We start from the raw sequence: 22,087 nt of genomic DNA, 5'->3' as shown, positions 1-22,087 counted from the left end.
GGTCCCCTTCCTAGGGTATATCGTGTCGTCTGAGGGAATACGAATGGACCCTGACAAGGTAAAGGCTGTGATAGATTGGCCATCTCCAGATTCCCGTAAGGCCCTACAGCGGTTTCTGGGGTTCGCCAACTTCTATCTGCGTTTTATTCGTAATTACAGCCAACTAGTCTCACCTCTGACAGCCTTGACCTCCCCCAGTACTCCGTTCAGGTGGTCTGAAGCAGCTGAGGCTGCGTTCTCTAACCTGAAGAACCGCTTTGTTTCGGCTCCCATCCTTGTCGCCCCTGATCCCACACGGCAGTTCGTGGTGGAGGTCGACGCATCAGAGGTGGGGGTAGGAGCAGTGTTGTCCCAACGTGCTGCTTCAGACGATAAGGTCCACCCTTGCGCGTTTTTCTCTCATCGATTATCTCCTGCCGAATGTAATTGTGACATTGGCAATAGAGAGTTGTTGGCGGTCAAATTAGCGTTGGAGGAGTGGCGCCACTGGTTAGAGGGTTCAGGGCTTCCCTTTATTGTTTGGACCGATCATAAGAATTTAGAGTACATTGGAACTGCCAAAAGACTCAATTCCAGGCAGGCTCGGTGGGCACTTTTTTTCGGTCATTTTGAATTTACCCTATCGTACCGCCCGGGTTCCAAGAATGTTAAACCCAATTCTTTGTCACGTCTTTTTGATCCCTCCGCCTGTCCCGTTACTCCCGAGTGTATTTTGCCTGAGAAATTAGTGATCTCAGCACTTGTATGGGAGTTCGAGTCGAAGGTCAAGATGGCCTTAGCAGGGGTAATGCCTCCGTCCGGTTGCCCACCGAACCACTTATTTGTGCCGGAGGAGTTAAGGTCCAAAGTTGTCCAGTGGGGTCATTGTTCCAACATGGCTTGTCATCCAGGGATAAGTAGAACTAATGGGTTGGTTAGACAACGATTCTGGTGGCCACGTATGGCTCGCGACGTCCACGATGTTTCTAATAAACTAGCTCCCAAATTTATCGGCCCGTTCACTATCACCAAAATCATTAGTCCGGTGACAGTCCGCCTCAAACTACCTCCTGCGTACAAGAGGATACACCCCGCCTTTCATGTGTCCAAAATTAAACCCGTGTTTTATGCACGTATTAATCCGCCTACTCCGGTTCCCCCGCCGCCGCGTCTCGTAGATGGGGACTCGCATTCTGGACTCGAGACGGAGGGGACGAGGATTCCAGTATCTGCTGGACTGGGAAGGTTACGGTCCAGAGGAGAGGAGTTGGGTACCTGCTAGGGACATATTGGATCACTCCCTTATTGATGAATTCAATCAGCAGGTAGGCCCTTCTGGGAACTCCAGGAGGAGTTCTTAGGGGGGGGGGGGGATACTGTCACGGTTGGTAAACCGTGATCTCGGGTTGTTTACACTTTGGATGTCTGTGTTTCCCCAGAAACTCATCCACTCTCCGTATGATCACTCAGCCACAGACACTTACCTTCGGCTCTGTTCCCCGCAGTTCCTGTGCCACTCTCTCCTGCTGCCTCACGCCGTCAACACCCGGACTGGACTTCTCACCGCCTTAATCATCCCTCTGGAGTGTTCCCGTATCATCGTCTTTGTGTGTCTTTGTAACATTATCTCATTATCTCATTAAATACGTTAACTCGCTATTGTTTCCAGACTGTCCTTTCACCAGCCGTCACACCGACTTTGCAAAAACCCAACAAAAACACTTCCTAAGAGTCCAAAAGCATTCACTGCGCAATGAAGCCTGTTAGAATTAATAAAAACAGTTAGAATGTCCTTATAATTTTAAGCCATGAAAAAAAAATGTTTAACGTTTTTATATTCATTGAACATTAAGCAATTCTTGAGTATCAGCACGTGTGTGAGCACAAATGTGCTATTAATTTTGTAGCTACAACAGTGCATAGTAACGGACCGTTCACATATCGTGTCTTTTGCGCGCTCAAGCTCGTTATTTCCAATGTAGGTGTGTGGCATGCGCGCTCATAATGGAAGCGACGGTGTGACGCGCTCGTTTTTTCCATGTAATGTAATGTAACAAGTTTCGCCCCTTCGAACCTCAGTTTTCATAGTTTCAAAACTTTTTTTCACCTATGTGCACACCAGTTTTCAGATCACTATTTACAAGGTTTCAAATCTTGAAAACAAATTATACACTGGGAAAACAGTGACAAATTCGAAACTCTGAAAAAATGATTGCACAACACCATTAAAAAGAGTGTAGCACTTCTGAAGAAGGAAAACTCAAAAACAACATTATGTTTGAAGAGATTAACATTTTTTTTTACCACTTTGCAAGCCTGCAAAGCTCTGTTTTCAGAGTTTCAAAACTTTTTTTCACACATTCGCACACCAGTTTTCAGATCACCATTTACAAGGTTTCAAACCTGGAAAACAATCTAATACAGTGGGAGAACATTGACAAATGTGAAACTTTGAAAAATTCTTTGCGCAACATCCTACATTTTTTTTGCTATTCTGAAGAAGGATATCTCAAAAACAACATAATGTTTGCAGAGATATTTTAATTTTTTACATTTTGCAAGCTTACAAATCTTATTTTTTGATCTTGCAAAACTTGTTTTGTACGATTTTGAGTTTTCGAACACTTACTTTCAACCTTTCAGAACTGTATTTTCAGTTTTGAATCATGGCAGGATTTAAATCCCATAGATAGTAAACATTCATGGAAGTTAAATTCATGTTCTTGATTGTTTAAAAAAAAAAAAAAAAATGATGATATCAGAAAAAAGAGGGTTAAAGATTATAATAATCCATGTCTTCATGTTTGTAGCATGTTAACACATTTGATAACAAAGAAGCTAGGAGGCTGGGCAGGGCCAGCAGAGACGAAAGAGCTTAACTGCTGTGTAGGAACAAAGGAGATGACAGAGACTGACATCTGGGCAGGACAAACAGAGGAAGGGCCAGAGTTGGGACCAGAGAGTCTATCCAACCTGACGGGCTGTGGCAGGCATTGGCTCAAGATGAACCCTAACAGAAACCTGTCTACCCTCACCCTAATACTTAAGGGCAGGTTTACAGGACAATAATGAACTAAAAACTGAAACGTTTTACCTTTATGTTTTTGAAAAATTTTGCATACAGACAACAATGTTGTGTCATTTACAAAAACTTTCACTTTTTGCTTTTTCAGTCCCTCAAATCACTATTGTTGTATAGGTAGGGTATGCTTGTAACATGGGGAGAGTTATAACAACACCATTTCCACCTATCAGGGGATAAGCTAGGAGTTTTATGATAATTTCATTATTTACTCACTTCCTCCCCAATCTTATATGAATGGTTGTAAAGGCTTTAAAAAGTAGATGGCAAATTTATAAAGAAAAAACTTTATGCAAGAATCACATTTTTTTGACCGAAACTATATTTTCCTTAGTACTTAAACTGTTGCAGATAAAATCATATGACTTACATTAGAATAAATAAATAAATTCTCAGGCAAAATGTGATGCATTTGTAAACTGCTAATTTCGAACCATTATGCTAATACAGCTAACTTAACATTGGATGACGGGGTGGGCTAAGTTGTAACACATTGTAGCATTCCCTTACATTGAACTGAGAACTTTCATGTTGTATATGCAGGTTTTTTGGCAGCTCAAAGCCAAAGGACGTGTTGGAAAAATGTACCCTATGCAGTTCCACCAAACTTTGGATCCACCAAAGCCTGCACTCTAGGGTTAAAAACATTGGGTTTTGTGAGGGAAGTGACAGCAAGAAATATGAAAAATATTTGTTCATCCCATCCCAAATTTTTTCCATCACCATGTCCCTTCAGGGGGTCTGTAGACTTAAAACAAACACTCCCAATAACACCTCAATGCCCCCCCCCCCCCATATATATTTAAATAATGCTTCCAGTGGTCCCTGATGTTCTCTGAATGCCCAGTGGGGGAGGGGGGTTGTATCAGATATTTACGTAAAAGTGAACGTTATCATTATTTATTATTATTAATTTTTTGTTAAAGTTACACTAGTTAATCCTCAAACATTCCTTCTCTGGGTGTATCCACTTTGATGTGTTAAATGCACGGCTCAAGCTCAAATTCTGAGTATGGGTAACCATACTTGCCAACATTTTACCACAATGGACTACATTTAGGGTTTTCGTACAAGTTTCGTTCCTAGTTCCGCGAATTGGGGCTTGAACTCGGGACAACTGAAGCACAAAGGCGGTACATGTCAGCACGCTCCTCACAAAGCCATCGACCTCAATGTAATTTAGCATTTTAAGACCAACAACACTGTTCTGTGTTCTCCTTTTTAACATAACTCATGGTTTACAAATGGTTTTGTATATTTGTTAATTATATTCTGGTATTGTCATTAAAACTATATTTAGAATTTAAATTTTATTTAGCACACCCTTAACTTAGTGCAATCTAAGTGAAATGTGGTTTGTTGCCATTCTCATTAAGGAGAGTTGACTGGGAGGGTGAGAGCAGAAGATTTCGAAATTCCAAAATGAAGGGCCACACTACTGTCTTCAAGTCTGTGTATCTTGTTTTTCTTCATTTAGCTAATTTTTGAAATAAGCTTTGCACTAATGAAACTGTTTAGCAAGTTGTGTGTGTCTGAAGTGCTGAGTTAATTTTGAACTACAATTAATAAAGTTTAAGCTTTTCTAATTACAGCCCATGACCTGCATGTATTCTCATAAATAAGTGTGGTCCATGCACCTGCAGATGTTTTGGGGGCTAGATCCCCTCCCTTTTTCAAAATTAAAGTAGACAGTTTCTGGGATTCTTGTGTCTAGCAGAACTACAAAAATAAAGCATGTTTTTCATGTCAAGCCACCCCAAACGCAAACATCGAAAACACAGCTCTAATAGATCTATAAAAGAGAAAGCAAGTTTCAACAGGTGAAAGTATAGGCTACTTTCAACAAAAGGGCCAACACATTAGTAGGGCTAATACTTTTTAATACTTTTTTTGCTTAGGCAAATTAAGAATTGAGACTGGGGGACTTTATGAAGAAGACCAGCCTCCACTGATTGAGTAGCGATATCTACAGGTGTAAAAGAAAGTGAAGGTCCAAACAAAATTGTCTTCGAAGATAATCTTTTGGATTTCTCACCGAAACTTGCAGACAGGTTTCTTGACCGCCGGATGACGCTCACTGCACGGGACTCATGATCCAGCGGCGCGCGCTATTATCCACTCCCAGCAGAAGGACACTTCAATGACGTCACCTCGAGCGAGAAGGAAGCAGAGCGCTCTCTGGAAGCTGTCACACAATAATTGTGGGGAAAGCAAGAGAAACTCTCTCCACTCGCGCGCACCCAACTGTTGCACTACACGGACAAACGGCAAGGCAGATCAACAACGGTTGTCTGACAGCAACTTCCACATACTCTGCGGGGAATTATTCCTGTTTCTGCAATGGCTGATGTCATACAAAACAACGAGCAATCCTCATCTGACGTTGCAAATCGATTCGCCCGTAAAGGTGCTTTGAGGCAGAAAAACGTCCATGAAGTGAAAAACCACAAATTTATTGCCAGGTTTTTCAAGCAGCCGACTTTCTGCAGTCACTGCACTGACTTTATTTGGTGAGTAGATCATTTCACACACTATTGCAATATCGGTACAAGTTTAAACATTTTTGCCGTACTGTAGAGCTGGCAGCTGGCCTGTAACCAGGGGTACACATAGAACTGGTTTAAGCGTTTAAGAAACTCACTGTTTCCACTTGTGTTTACTGGACTGTCACACAGAACTGCTTCACAGAGCTCATGGGCTTTAACTTGCTTTCGTTGTAGAAATTAATTTTGTTGCTGGACAGAACTAAAGCTAAAGTTTGGAGAGAAATATGTTTCAGACTGCTGCCGTATTCTGCATGCCTAAAGTTGACTGGAATTGCCATGATGTGGGTGTGATCAGTTTGTCTAGGCTTACAGTGTGGCATTCATCTGCTAAGTCAAGTCATTGGTTCACACTTGTTGATAGTTTATTTAGTAATTTATAAAAGTTAAAATAGGAATGATGTGGAGATGTGGAAAAAAATGAACAGCATTTTTTGTATTTAATATTACATTTTTACATTTATTTTTTAACATGTAGGTGCAGTCTACTTTAATTATTAAATTTATGTCTCCCTGTAAAATTCACTGTCAAAGCACATACCCTTTTATTGTTTTCCTATATGTGCATTGATACAAATCAAACATTAGATGCCATAACTGTCCATGTACTTTTTAATTAAGGGATTGCTTGTTCCGTGGGAGAGAACTGATAGCTAAAAGCCCATTAAAGGATTTAGAGAGGCAGATCTCTAATGCATTGTTTTTTGTCTCTCCTCTTCATCAGGGGGTTTGGAAAGCAAGGATTTCAGTGCCAAGGTAAGCAGTCATACAGTAGATGAATTTGCATGGCCTGCTTATTCTCTGAACAGTCACTTGTATCGATCCTAACTAAAGGAGATGATGCCGTGGTCCTCAACACCAGACATCATCTTGAAACATTTCCTTTCCACACAACATCATCTGTTGAATGCCCCAGAATAAGAAAATGTTGAAGATTGTTGTTGTAGTCAGGAGACACTGTTTTTGTTGATTAAGGCCTAAATTAGCAGGCAAAATGTGAGCAATAATGTCTGTCATAAGAATCGCTTAGCTGGCCTTGAGTTAAATTGAGTTGCTGTTGCTTTGCAGAATGTCCACAATCAGTTTCCTGTGAAGGCAAAGAAGTTCACCATGCAGATTTTGCTTATGTTAAAAATGGTCACACAAATTTGCTACACTGACCAACAGAAAAGATGCTTGGTTTGAAAGTGGCTTCTGTGTGAGCTGTTCTTAATAGATCTCAACACTGTTGACAATGAGTCTTTTTAAATGCAAGATGTTGCTGAAATTGAAATCTGAAAACTGAATAGTAATATATAGAAGGAGCTTGCAATACACAAAAATAGGGTACAAAACACTAAAATAGTGCAATAAACATTTCATTTTTCACAGTGCTACTGTTCACATGCAGTGTGGGAACATACATTACATTTCCATGTGTTTTAAGTGATCAAATCGCAATCCATTTACCCCATTTTTGATTAGACATGTTCACTGTATACTAGAGTTGTTCCGATTCCGATACTAGTATCGGAAGTATCTCCGATACCACAACAAATTCTGGCATCGGCATCGGCGAGTACATGAACCCATATACCGATCCGATACCATTTTCTTAAAAAAGACCTAGTTATGACCGCAAGCTTTGCCTAACCGCTGCACGGTTCTTCTTCGCTGCTCAAAATGCATTGAAAACACAGGAAGTTGTGCTGTGTTGCCACAAGCAACCCCTGTTTAGAGCAGCGAAGAAGAAATGAAAACGCGTTAGCAGCCCTTATCTATATATGACTGGATCACTCATCACATTCTAAACTGCCAAAAGACAGTGAAGCCGCTACTATATTATAGATCAGTGGTTAGCAGTATGTCTCTGTAGTACCGGTAGTTACAGACTCTCGAGTATATTCAGTACCGGCAACTGCGTTCAGTCGCTTCCGTGTAAGTCAAAACGCAGGGCTCCAGACAGTAGCCGAATATATACTAGTGTCTGTGAATATTAAACTGCAAAATACTATTTAAATATTACTCCCGCAAAATCTACATCTCTGTGGGTGACTGGCACAGATGCGCGAGAGCTCGCTGTTTTGTAGTCTCTGCTGTGTGTCATGAGGACACGAACGCATAAACCGTCACTTCATGAGAATTTACCGTTTCATTTGAGAATACTGTCATATCATAAACACAGACACTCAAAGATCTTCATGGCAGCCATTTAAAATAAATGTTTGGTTTACATGAGTAAATTGACAATATATAAAGCTACTGTTGTAGCCTACAGTAATAATAATACATCTCTATAATAATAATAATTATGCCTAGATGGTTGCTTGTTTTTTACTTGTTTTTTACTTGTTAGAGATTATCTGATTAATAGATCTTTTTTTATATTCCTAGACTTATTTGTTGCAGTTTTTTTATACAGTTATATTGTAAAACTTAAATACCTTTTTTAGTTTGCGGTGTTAGATTTTTGGCTGCATTTGAAGTTCTTTTTTGCATAAGAAAATAAATAATACTGTCAAATTCATGTTAGATAATAAAAATACTGTAATAAATACAGTAGTTCACCATGTATTTGTTCATGTTTTATTGAGGGATCTGTCTGAAGCACACCATAAAAAAATTCTAGCAATTTACACAGGGCTAGTAGTATATACAGCTGTATATACAGATATACACCCAGGTATCGGATCAGTACTCGGTATCGGCCGATACCCTGAGCCCAGGTATCGGAATCGGTATCGGGAAGAGAAAAAGGGTATCGGAACATCTCTACTGTATACTAGGGCTGAACGATATATCATTATCGTATCTATATCTAGATATGAACTTTCAAGATATTAATATCGAAAAAAGCAACGATATAGACGATATAGATTTCCCCTCTCCGCGCTCGCCCTGCATACAACTCTGTCAGTCACAACAAACAACAGTTTTATGACTTCTCTTGACTGCACCGCTAAAGCCAGCGCGCACACACAAGAGGGGGGCGGCGTTTCCATGGTGATGCTTCATTGCTTGTCACGTGACACACCGCGGCAGCAACAGCGCTGAATGAATTATAATCTGCTTTTATATCATTTTTTAAAACATGTAAATGGATTTACAGCACTTGAAAATCTCTTGCAGTGGCTCTGCTACAAAATTTATTTCAAAATGGCAATCAATATGTGACAAATCACGGAAAGGACACAAGTCGGTTCTGGGGCATTTTGAGTTATTCACAGATTCTGAAAGTGTACGATGTGTAAAACATGGAAATCTGATAATATTTGGAAAAGTTGTGGCCATTTGAAGGTAGGCACTCAGAAAAAGCTCAAAAAGCAGAAATAGCCTCTGAAGATTGTGCAGTTCTCACTGCTGTGAGTGACAATGGGGCTCATTTACATCTCATTTAGATAAGCCATACCCCCTGCATAGCAACGACAGACACAACGGGAAAAATCTGGCCACATATTATTATTAATAAAGGAGAATGTGCATTGTAAATGTCAGTAATTTATCTTTTTTGACTTTTATAAAAATGATTTAGAGGCTGAAATATGTGAGTTTTATCTTTTTATAAAAAAATCTTTAATATTTCAAATGTGGCCATCATTTTTAATGTTATTATTTTAATGTTTATGTAAACAAAAAGTACATATTGACGCTAATTTTATTTGTTATTTGCTGGTTTTCTACATAAAACTTGGTGAATTGATTTCATTGTGTAGCATTAGGACTTTTTAACAGGATTCTGTGATAACCGATGAGCTAGCTAATAACAATAGGTAGATATGGGAAGGTCTAAACATGGACTAAACATGAGATAACGTGTGTTCTTAGAATGAACACAAAACGACAAACTTTGATGTTTATGGAAACTCACCCCATGAGAAACAGAAAAGTATTCTTGCAGATCCAAAGTTTGCACTGTGCGTCTGTTTGCCTCTAAATGTTACGGATTTCCCCCATTTATCTGTCTTTATCCCCATCAAATGTTACTATCGATATAGCCTCTGATATCTTACGGTCCAACTCGTCTGACGCCAGTCCAATACACTCTTCCTCGTCGTCATCTTCGCTCAGTTGTAGATTAGGGATATTATACAGTCTTATTATGCCGCTTTCAATATCGCTCAGATCGTCTTCAGAATCAGTGAGCGCTTGTTCGCTAGAGCCGGCCAGAGCGCTGCATACTAAGTAGCCATGCTTCCCTCGGAGGGCGGGGGCAATAACAAATGAAACAAAAGCCGGCTTATCCAGTACGGAAATACAGACAGACAATGAAACGCCCCTAATGCGTGCTAGAATCTCCGATAAACTAGCTGATTTCAACCTCAAAATGTACGCTTTTAAATATACCAATACTGCTATCTCAAACACGGAGAGGCTTCTTTGTGATATCAACTAACAGATTCTGCAAAAAAACCGAAAATCACCAATTTTGGAAAAAAACGCTTCTTTCTCATTTTGTTCGAAAGTTGTGCTGCCGACTTGTGTCACTGGTTTCTGTGACGGGTCACATATATAGATATGGTCAGCTGTTCCTTCATCTTGGTTGAGCTTTCAACATTGTTACAGGAAAAGATGAAGCTGATTGTTTAGTTTTTGTCACATGACCTGTGGTGCGCTTGCGGCAGTCTGAAAAGTTGAGAAGTTCTTAACTCGATGCGGTGCGGACGTGCCTGGAAAAAAAGAGTGCGTCGCGACCGCGTCACTTCCATTATGAGCGTGCATACCCCACACCTACATTGGAAATAACGAACTTAAGCACGCAAAAGATGCGATATGTGAACGGCCCCTAATGGATATTCAATCACAAATGTTTAACAGTCATAAACAGGACTATCTGGATTATTTTATTTTATTTTCATGTTTGAAACAGCAGGTTATCTACTTGGAATATCCATTTATATGAAGTGCCACTATGAAATGAAAAAAGAAAAACTTGATCTGGATTAAGTGCGGCTCTCTGTTTATTTACAATGTTCCCTGCGGTGGAGAACACACATTTGGAGCGCACATACGTGCCTGGCAACTAGCTAGCTCTTATTCACTTGATTTGGTCATGGGCCTACGCTACAATATGTCTAGAGCGCCCTTTACTGGATAAGATTGCAAATAAAATAAAAAACAACCAGTCTAATCATAGACTGTAAAAAATGCGCTACACATGGCATTTTAAAAACTGGATATTTTATTTATAGTACGATTACGGATATTTCACGTCATGTTCGAATGCATATTCGAATATCGAATAAAAAGTGACAGCCCTAGTGCTTTGCTTTCTTCAGGAAAGGTTGGAACGAAGTCTGTCTCCTTCCACCCTGAAGGTCTGTGTGGCCGCCATTTCGGCTCACCAAGACCCTGTTAAAGTTAAGTCTCTTGGGAAGCATGATCTGATCATTCCCAGTCCTGGCACTGCTCTGTCCAGTACGTGTGCTCCGCACTTACGTAGACAGAACTCAGTGCCTTAGGACCTCAGACCAGTTATTTGTTTGTTACGGAGGCCAGCAGAAGGGAAAGGCTGTGTGGGACTAGGTGCCTCCATAGCCCCTTTCACACTGCACGTCGGACCCGGCAAATTGCGGAACATTACTGGGTCGCCTTCTGTGTGAAAGTAAACACGTCCGGAAAAAATTGCAAACAGTAATGAAGCAGAAATTAGTTAGTTCCTCACTTTCCGCGCTGACGCAGAGATCTTTCACTTCAGTGAAAGTATAATGTGCCTAACGTTTTCGACTCGTACATTACATTGTAAAAAATGTACTGTAGAATTTACAGGATTTTACTGGCAAAAAAGTTGCCAATAAAATCCTGTAAAAATTATGTTAATTGCTGTAAAATGGATTACAGGACATTACTGCAAAGCAAATTACAGTTAATTGCTGTATGTGAAATACAGTAGTTTGTAGTAATTTTTACAGTAACATTGAATTTTACTAGTAGTTTGTTTTACAGCAATATTTTTTAAATTCACTAAAGTACAGTATTTACCTGGCAAAAAAGTTGCCAATAAAGTCCTGTAAATATATTTTACAGCATTTTTTTGTAATTTCATTAAATTACAGTATTTAACTGGCAACAAAAGTTGCACAATAAAATCATGTAAATACCCCTGAATACAATATGATGTTGTAATAATTTAGCAATGAAACTGAATAATTTTAACAGTAAACTATAAAATACTGATATAAATGCATTATCATGAGCTCTATCTTAATATATTTATAAATGAATAATAATAATAAAAAAAGTCAATGATGTCAATGAAATAAGTATTTATTAAAACTGGCAGAAAAACATTGCAAGGCTTTTACTGGTAAAATAAAAAATTCAGTCTATCAACAGTTAAATCTTATCATAAAAATAACATAGCATCACAAATAACTGTAAAAAAAAAAGCCATATTCAGAGTAGAACATTAACGTTCTATAAAAATGAAGGTCAATCAACAGAATTTGTATAATTTTGGTAAACAAGGGTTTACAGGATTAACCCCTTTACGTGCAAACATCGCCGATGGCCCCAGTTTATTATTGTTTCACTTTCACAGCACATTAAACATCACTCTCTTACTTGATCTGGACAAACTGTGCATCAATTGAAAGTTTAAAGACTCTAGCTTCGATATTTGACCAATATTTTGATACAACATTGTTGCAGTGACAGATATTTAGTGATTTATGTCAGGAGTGCAAAATAATAAATCCGTATTATGTAGGGGTGTGACGGTTAGTATATAACCGTGAGACCGGCGGTTATAGTTGAACACCGTCATTAGAACTTTATAACCGCCAAAACCGTGTCACAAAAATATTTTTTACAAACATTTTTTATCAAAAATTATTTTCATTCTTTAGATAGGATCATCAGATGCGCAATATATCGGGAGACATGGTTTTTACCACTTAATGAAGTTTTGTAAATCGTCAGACATGATATTTACCACTTCATTAAATTTTGCTTTGTAGAAAACCTTTCTTAAAAACGAATTTCGTTTTGAACAAATTTTATCTTAATTTTAATAGATGTTTCATCAACCAATTGCATGTATTTTAATAAATAAAAAGCAAATATAGCAGACAATGATAACCGTGACATGGAAGCACCAGCGCGCCGCGTTCACTTGCACTGCACTGTGAACTAGAGCACATCTCATTGTAAATGAAACTCAGCGTAGGCCTATGCCTCATACTCTAGCATTAAATATCTTTGCTGCATCCTTTCCAGAACAGACAATGGCTTTTTTTTTTTTTTTTTGCGGCTCGCATCAGCAAAGCATAGACCGCAAAACAATCAGCGGATGGCGGGCGGGTGCGGCTTTCAAATTTGCTCAAAAAACTTTGGCGCGGATGATGAGTTTTGTGACAGATCTCCTTAATAAACGGAGGTCTGAAATCTCTGCCCCTTTACCGATCAGAGCGCGCGCTGAAACGGAGTTAACCCGCTATCTCCAACCCCCCCCCCCCCCGACGGTTATGTTATGAACCGTCACATTTGACTCACGTCATAACCTTCATCACCAATTCTGAAACCGGCACACCCCTAGTATTATGCCCCATTTTGAATAGAAATTCACCACTCACTCATATTCAGTCATGTCAGCAGCGGTTTATTTGTGTTCACATAGACTCACTGAACAGCATCAATAAGGATTTATAGACCAAAGATGCATATCTGCGGAGATATATGGATATATTTACTGATGTTAACTTCATATTTCTTCAGACAGAATCGTCATTTCTATTCATTTTCCACTGATTTACGCGATCTGATGATAAATAGCCTCTGCCAGAGCCGTCTCTGTTTGTTTGCTTCCGTGTGCTCGAGCTGTGACCCAGACAGACTCTGATTGGACCTTTGGGTTGTCAATCTGACAGTCCCAAAACCGGACAGCGTCAGATCGTGTCACATGGTTCGTGAACAGTTCCTGGTTCATATCTGCTCACAACAACACTGAAACACCTCTGTATACACGAAATATCCGAATAATAAACCCGCGATTACGATAGAAAAGCTTGGTATGAGATTTTCTTGAGATCTGGGGCATTTTATAAAATATACAAAAAAATGTACATGGGAAATGCTAACTTGTGCAGCGATGAAAAAGGCTACAAATAGCATATTTTTACAATAGTAAACGACCAAATTCCACCCCTGATCGCTAAAGGAAGTTATTATAAACACTCGATCGGGCAGTGTTGTAGTCGAGACCAGCTCATTCGAGTCCGAGTCCAGATCGAGTCCAGAGAGGGTCGAGTCCGAGTCAAGACCGAGTTCAGAAAGGGTCGAGTCCGAGTCAAGACCGAGTTCAGAAAGGGTCGAGTCCGAGTCAAGACCGAGTTCAGAAAGGGTCGAGTCCGAGTCAAGACCGAGACCAGAGAGATTGGGTCTGAGACAAGACCTAAAGAAATCTTCAAGAGTATGTCAAATGTTTGGTGGAAACAATAAAGGTTAAAAGGGCCACATAGTATGTGGTGTAAAGGTAATTTTATTAGTATTATGAAGTGTTACTTGTCAATATTAAGTGCTCATTTTCACATAACATCGTTGTACCACTATACACATCCATATAACCTTTCTAGTACACATAATATTACTGTACGACTCTATATTGTAATTCTACATAACACTTCTAGTACAAGTAACATTACTGTACCACTATACCTGTAAATGTTCAACTGTAACAGCTTTTACATAACTTTTAACCTTGAAGCTTAGCTAATAACTGCTAATATCCTTACAATGTCTTGGATTATGTGCACTTTAGATGTTGTGAAGATTAGAGATGGGCATAATTACTTTTCAAAAAAATAAGTGAGGAGACCATCCACCTACCCAACCAAGCACGATGTGGTCTCATGATCAATCCACCCCGACTAAAAACTCTCTCTACTGGCACAGAGGAAGCGGGGACTGACAACAGTCACCATTTTATCACTTTCTGTAACAGCAACGGATAATCTAATGCTAATTTCCCTGGATGGTGCGTTTTAATGCAGGGTAAAATACACACTATTTTTTTTTGTTACGGAGGGCATACACACAAGAGCCGAGTGACTGTCCAGGAAAATTTCATCCAAAAGTGTGTATGTGCCAGGGGAAGAAAGCTGGATCAAATGCCATATAAGTTCAATGCATTCTGTCAGACATTGTTTTTGAGGGGGAGATGTTTAGTGTTGAGACAGTCAGTCTGTGTCTGTATTCATTATATAATTTAACTAAACAATATTTGTTTTTTTTTTCTGTGACCATTTTGTCCTACTTTGTAAAAATAACACAGTTGAGAGAAATAATGTAGCAATGTGGCTTTCTGGAAAGCGGGATCACTACAGGCGGATGGCAGGAGGGTAACTTAAGGCCGGTGACACACTGGCTGCATTGCGTCTCTACTGCGTGCCAGAAACGTGGTGGCTGCTTCGCGTTTTCTGTGTCTTTACACACCAGAAGCGTGCCTGCACGCGGCGCTTGGCTCGCTGCTGCGGCTGTAGGTGACATAGAGGGAGGCCGCCATTTTTATTTTTTTACACACCTACTGATAAGACACCATCAACAGTATTGACGGCAAAATAGAGTATGTTTGACAGGTGCAATATTTGAAAATCGATCATTATTAATTTATTTTTAAAATTACATTTATATCTGAATTTATGTCAACCTATAGACTTTCAAATATCAAAATGTCATGAATTAATATGTATTTGTGTACAAAATGACATATAAACATATTTTCCTAGTATATTTTGCCTGGAAACACTTCCAACATGCATGCATGTCGCGTGAAAAATAGGCGTCGGTTCTATTTCTAGCATGCACGGGTTTTCCGCGCGTCTCACGCAGGCAGTCTGCAAGATCTAACCTGTTAACATGGGGGCCGAATTAAAAACAGACACGCCACGCAGCTGAGGCGCTTGCGCCACGCATCCAGTGTGTTGCTGGCCTAACGTCTCACGTCAAAAGAAAATCACCAGTCATTGGATGTGTCAATCATACATCAATTTAAATAAACATTAACATACAGTAATAATCATGAAATATTTTGATTGGGACTCGAGTGGACTCGGGCATAAGTCCGATTCCTAATATGTTCGAGTCCGAGTCAATACCGAGTCAAAATGCACACGAGTCCATGACAAGACATGACAAGTCTCGAGACCGAGTCCAAGACCGAGTCCGAGTCTCGAGTACTCAACACTGCGATCGGGGTTTAAAGTGAGTTTTGTATAAAAGTGTACTAATAATTTCATAAATTGTCTGATGTAGCTTGATGCTAACGTTAGCTCCGATGCTACTAATAGCAGGTGCTTTTCTTCTTCATAATGCATTTTTGTCTCAATAATTCACGTCAATGTCGTAAGAAAATGTTTTGTTGTATTTTTATATTAAGACTTTTGATAAATAAGGGCTAAATGCAAAGAGAGACTGAAGTGAGATCGCTGCTTTGTTGCTTTGTAAAGCCTGAAAAACCACAAACAATGCTAATAAAGGTGGAATAAAAACAAAAGAATAATGATAAAAGAATAATGCGGATAATGTGTCGTACCTGGCGGAGGTGTGAAAGACTCGTTTGGTGAGAACAATACAACGAATCGGGGAGTTTTGCAAAGCCAACACACATACAAAATTCACATAAGAGTTTACATGTGAGATCTTACAGGGATGACAAGGGCCATAAATCAATCTGATTTGCCTTCTCTAAAAAACACACATGACATGGCCTTAGAAAATATTTCATAAAATTCACAGTTTTACAGATTAGATTATGAAATTTCTAATGAAGTTTTGAAAGACTTGTGGCTTTAGCTACACTCTATTTCTAAACTCATATCTTACATCAACACATTTTTTAAATACATTTAAAAAATATGTTTTTAATATTTTTATTTTTGTTTTTATGTTTGAGCTTATATATCTCTATTATCATAACAGTCTGAGTGATTCTGATTCCTGAACAGTAAACTTTAAAGTGTCAGCTTTGTGAACATATGTTGAATATGTATCTAGTCAGAAAGAATCATGAGCAGAAACCTTTTTATTTTGGGTATGTCATTTCTGTCTCCATGCCAAAAAAGGAGGTGCCTAGAAAGGGGTTAAAATAAAGAAAAGGATTAAAATAAAATGCTGGAATCTCAAATTCTGTTGTTTGAGCTTATGTTCTATTAAATTAAGAATATTCCTACATATTTACATTTACTTTACATACAGAAAGTCCATCAACTTTCTGAGATGAGCACACACATGAGGGTTGTCCCTCTTGTTTTGCCTCTATGTGTCCGTCTTGTATCCAGTGAGTGTTGTGATTCCAAGAAAACATCTGCACATAAAACAAGCAGAAGCACCAGGATAAAGTTATGTATCAAATGAAACTAGCTCAATAAAATAAATGTGAAAATGCCACTTATACAATACAATCAGCATTTACCAGTACTTAAAAGGTTACTCCAACCCACAGTGTAGTGCCATTTTTGGAGAGTATCTGTTGGACATATACTACATAGCCTGTTCTGTGTCAGCTGGGTCACATGGACACGCTTGCTATGTTCAAAATATCTTAAATTGTGTTCCGAAGACGAACAAAGCTTTTACGGGTTTGGAACGACATTAATCACTGTTAACAGTGATGAATGACTACATTTTCATTATGGGGTGGAGTAACCCTTTAAATAAGTAACCTTTTTCGCAAATGAAATGACTTAAGTGAAACACGCTGTGCCACATTAAAAAAAAAAGTTATTGCGAAAGAACCTGATGTGAGATTTAAAATAAATTAAAAGAGGCTTTGAGGCAGAGGAGTTTGCCTCGATCCTTTTTTGTAATCGAGTTACTCGAGTTACTCAAGGAATCATTTCAGCCCTAATCCAAAGCGACTTGCAGTGCATTTAGGCTATAAATTTTTACCTATCATGTGTTCCCGGGGAATTGAACCCCCAACCAAACGCTTGATAACACCGTGCTCTACCGCTTGTGCTACACGAACACTATACAGATAACATAATAATATAATACAGATAACAGATTGTGTGAATGGGTGAGTTTTATAGTTTGTATTTAGTCCATCTATTTCCCCCAGCCTGACCCATTATAGGCCAATTTCCAGAACGCTGGAAAAATGGACAGCCAAATAAGACAGTCGCAGGAAAGTGGAGTCATACACAATTACCCCCATCAAACCCATGCCATGTCATTGGGGCACTTTTAGAACTTACAAAGTTGAAGGGAGATAAGAAAGATTCTTGCTTCTGTATGAAACTTTACCCACCTGTGCACTGTGTTATTAAAAGTATTATTTTAAAAGGATGAGTGATTAATATGCAGCTGATCTTATAATTTGAGCCAGCAGTTGACTGAGCCAGATCTACTCTGCATGACTGCTGCAGTAACTGCTTTCCCATATCTATTTAATTTATGTTTTATGATTTAAATATGCATTGCATTCAGCACAGTACAGTTACATTTCTATTCTAGTCATGTGAAAAAAAAAAAAAAAATAATAATAATAAAGTCTCAATGAGAGACAAAGAGAAGACCATTTTCATACAGTTCCTCATACAAAAAAAAAAAAAAAAAAAAACTAAGAGATACAATAAGTTTAAGTACAAAAATTCATGATAGAGTGTTTTAATAACCTCTGCAGATGTCCAGATCCTTGATCATTGTTAATAGCACTTTAATGCAGCATGTGGATTTTTCTGCACTGAACTGCAACTCCATATTTAAGCTGAAATCCTTCAGCCATGCATGAGGTGAGCTGCCCTCAGGCTTTTCATGTTAAATCTATATTGTTTGTTCCCAACAATATCCCATTAGTACACTTCTTTTCTTTTCTTTTTTTTGTTAGAAAATGTACTCAGTAAGATAAATATTGTGACCGCAATTATGTGGAAAATTTCAGAGCACATTGTGGCAACGTTTCAGGGAAATCCCAATTCTAATTTCTGGATTCTGGTTATTTGTTTGTGCACACAATAGGGAAAGACATTTTAGTAATAATGCCTTAGAGGGTGGTTCTTTGTCCACCTGTTTGAAAGAAAGAGTCAATATAAAGGTACCTTTTTTCTAAATATTACATTGAGTAAAAAGTAATATCATGCACAATCAATGCCTAAAGGTATTGGCAGTGCTGGCAAAGTGCCACATGGAAAGAGGGGGCCTGTGACAGAAAAACTCTTTAATGTTGTGTTACATTAACATTCAATCCTAGAGGCATGTTTCTTGAGTCTGAAAAAATTATAAATTCCATAATTTACTCAATGTTATATCATTCTAAACTGGCACACCTTTTTACTGTAGAACAGATAAGGCATTATTTAGCCAAGCCTTCAAAAAATGAAGATAAAAACTTATTTTATTATTTCATTTCAGTAGAGACAGAAATTGAATGAGCAAAAGGGTACAAAGACAGCATATTTAAATTGTAATTCAAACACTGAGGGTAAATATACATTTTATTTTTCTTTGCAACTTAGAAGTAAGATATTTTCTGTGAATGTGTGAGACTTCTGATTAATTTGTCGCTATAGATAAATAGTTACAAGAATAACAAAGTGCAGTAAATGTTGAGGTTAATTGACAAATATGGTTGAAGGAGAAAATAAAGTGTTTCCAAATAGTTTGTCTTTTTAACTATTTAAGGTTTAAATTTATCATCAAAAATAATGTCTAATCTAATTAATTTTAGTTAAAAGAAGTTAGTATTTTATTTTTTTTTTTCAGCCAAAAAATTGTTTTGGTGCATGGCTAGATTTTTTCATGTGCATTGACAGCTTTGTCATCTGTTCATGCCTAGTTCATATCTTTAACCCAATCCTCTCTGAGAGCTTGTGCTTTTTATATGATGCATGTATATGGGATCATCCAGTCATCTGTACCACCACTACACCTTCTAAAAAGCAGAGCACCAAATGAGAAATCACAGAGCAGCAGACCATCACGTTTCAGACTCTGATATGGACATTTCACTCTAATGGATACTCTCTTTTGTGGGGGATAAACTGTGTATAAACTGTGCTTAAAAGATCAGTGGATTATATGATTATCCCAAAAAGAGCCATTGTCATGAAGTTCATAAGCTGTATATTATTTTGAAAGACAGTCATAAAAAGTCATTATCATTAAACTGCACTCAGCACTAGATGTGATTTGTAATATTGCATTTTTCATTTGTAGCTAGTGAGATAGATTGAAAGAAACAGATATATACTCAAAAGCATCCACACGTTTTTGTATCTGAGAGAAAATGTTAGTGCTAGTGTGTCAGTTTGTTTTATTGAAATTAATGATTTGGCTTCCCCAAAGCGGAAAATGTTTATCTTGAAGGTCAGCATGCATTTGATAATTATTAGCCAAGAGACTTCAGGGGAACTTGAACTGAATGAAATGGAACTGATTTGGTCTTGTTGTGATGGGACAAAAATTCCAAGACTATTTAATAGAAGCAGCACAAAATCCAGTATGACAAAAGATTGGTTTAATTGACACATGGTTTATGAGACGTTGTGTAGAGCCCTATATCAAGTGAAATTAATAATTTGTCTGTGAGTAAAATTAGAGACGTTCACAACATCTAAAGTCAGTACCACTTCAAATTTTCCAAATCTCATATCTAATTCTGCTGAAAATATACCCAAAATAAACATAAATATAGCTAAACATGACACCAAGTATAATTCAGCTAAAATATTATAACCAGGACATCAACCATTGATTTTTTGAATTTCAAAAACATGTTTTTTTTTGTTTGTTTGTTTGTTTTGTGATTATATCATAAAAAAATGAAATGAAATGAAAATAAGCAAGGTTTCAATTAATATCTTTAAGTGGCACATAGAGCCTTGGAGTCTTCTCTCAATTTGTAACTTTAATATCAGCATGGTACCAAAGTAGTTTTAACGTTGCTGCTTTTTACAGTTCTGTTTTAAGACATTTTTTTGTTAAACAATATCTGACCTTCATTCAGTTCCGTTAACGATTCTGAAACACAATGCTAAATCATGCTCTGACCCTACCCCCAGTATCTGAAGCAGCTTGGTTGTGGTTGGTTGTGATTCTGTTTGGGTCATTGGAGCTCTACATTAACAGCATTGTAGTGCACAATCTGTAGAAAAGTGTTGTTATATCCGCAGCGCCTGTAAAGTCAGTCATTCTTCATTTCTGCTATGGGAATATCACGAAGAGCTAAGGATCAGCATTCTCAGATATTTACATTGGTGCTACTGAGTTATACAGTGAGGAAGTGATGTTTAGATGCCAGTGTGAAATGGGGGGTTGGGTGTTTCAAGGAAAGCCACATTATAAATGCACAGATCAAGCAAAGCTCTGCATTAGTGTATATTACTGGTGCGTGTGCTTGTGCAAACACATTAGCCATGTAATAAATCCATAATTGTGTGTGTGTGTGTGTGTGTGTATACTGTATGTATATTTTTTTATAATATAATTTGATGGTAAAACAAAACATGGATTCTTGTCTTTTGAAGTGGAGAGAGAGGTGGTTGGTGGGTTTTTGATGGGAGATAGATAACAACATGATAGTAATTCTACAAATGGAGAGATGGCGGCTTTTGGCTTCCTCTTAAATCAGATCATCAAAGCAAATGTGCTTGTGCGCTTTTGCTGAGCTGATACATTACTTTCACTGTTAAAGGGGGTCATATGATGCTTTTTTAAAGATCATCATTAAAGATGTGTATTTAGTGTAATATAATATTTCGGCATGCTTTAATATTCCAAAAACACATTATTTTTTAAAATACTGTACATTATCGTAGGTGCTCTATGCCCCACCTTTCTCAAACGATCTGCCGCTTCTGAATCAGCTACTGTATGTTTTGTTATTATTTTAAGACATGTGGGGGCGTGTTTAAACAAGTCATTTTAGGGTGGTGTGGCAGAGTCTTAACTTTGATCAAGAATATCTCTTTGGATTTGAGACTTTAGTCTTTGCAACTTTACAGATCTTCATTATGCACCAAGAGCTTGTAACACTCCAAAGAGAAAATAAAAACTGAAATTGCATCATATCATCCCTTTTTCTCTATGGCCCTGTTTACACCTGACATTAAAATGTGTTTGACTTGATCCAGTCACAAATGTTCAAGCAAAACATATTTCCACATCACTGACATTAATTATTACGTCTGATTTAAAACAGTGAACCTGAGCATGGATGGTAATGCTTCTGGAGAGACATATATTTCAATAAAATAAGTTGTTTATACACACACATGTTGTGTGGAAAAGTGCAATAGAATAAAGGGGGAGAGTATTATAGTAGGAAACAAACTATACATTTCACCTCATGTTGTGATTAATTTACAAACATTAAAAGACAAAACAACTTATCATAACGATTATGTAACTATAGCTTACCTTGAGCTATCCAGAGTTGTGTTTCCCATACAATCAGGGGCATAGCCATCTTTTCAGAAGTCAGGGGGACAGAAATGACACACACACACAGATATATATAACATTACAATATAACATTTCTGCAATCTGTATAGCCTACTAGTCAACAATT

General features: G+C 38.0%; 1 protein-coding gene across 1 annotated transcript in view; it reads left to right on the top strand.

The window, feature by feature from the left end:
- Positions 1-5,196: 5,196 nt before the first annotated feature.
- Positions 5,197-22,087, top strand: part of prkcaa (protein kinase C, alpha, a) — a 112,491-nt gene continuing 95,600 nt past the window's right edge. Inside the window, exons 1-2 of the mRNA XM_052558648.1 lie at positions 5,197-5,571; positions 6,329-6,360. Coding sequence (XP_052414608.1) covers positions 5,402-5,571; positions 6,329-6,360 — 202 coding nt within the window. The 5' untranslated portion in view covers positions 5,197-5,401. The remainder of the gene's footprint in view (positions 5,572-6,328; positions 6,361-22,087) is intronic.

This window comes from Carassius gibelio, chromosome B6 (genome assembly GCF_023724105.1).
Source record: "Carassius gibelio isolate Cgi1373 ecotype wild population from Czech Republic chromosome B6, carGib1.2-hapl.c, whole genome shotgun sequence".
NCBI lineage: Eukaryota > Metazoa > Chordata > Actinopteri > Cypriniformes > Cyprinidae > Carassius > Carassius gibelio.
This window is presented reverse-complemented; position numbering and strand designations above follow the sequence as displayed.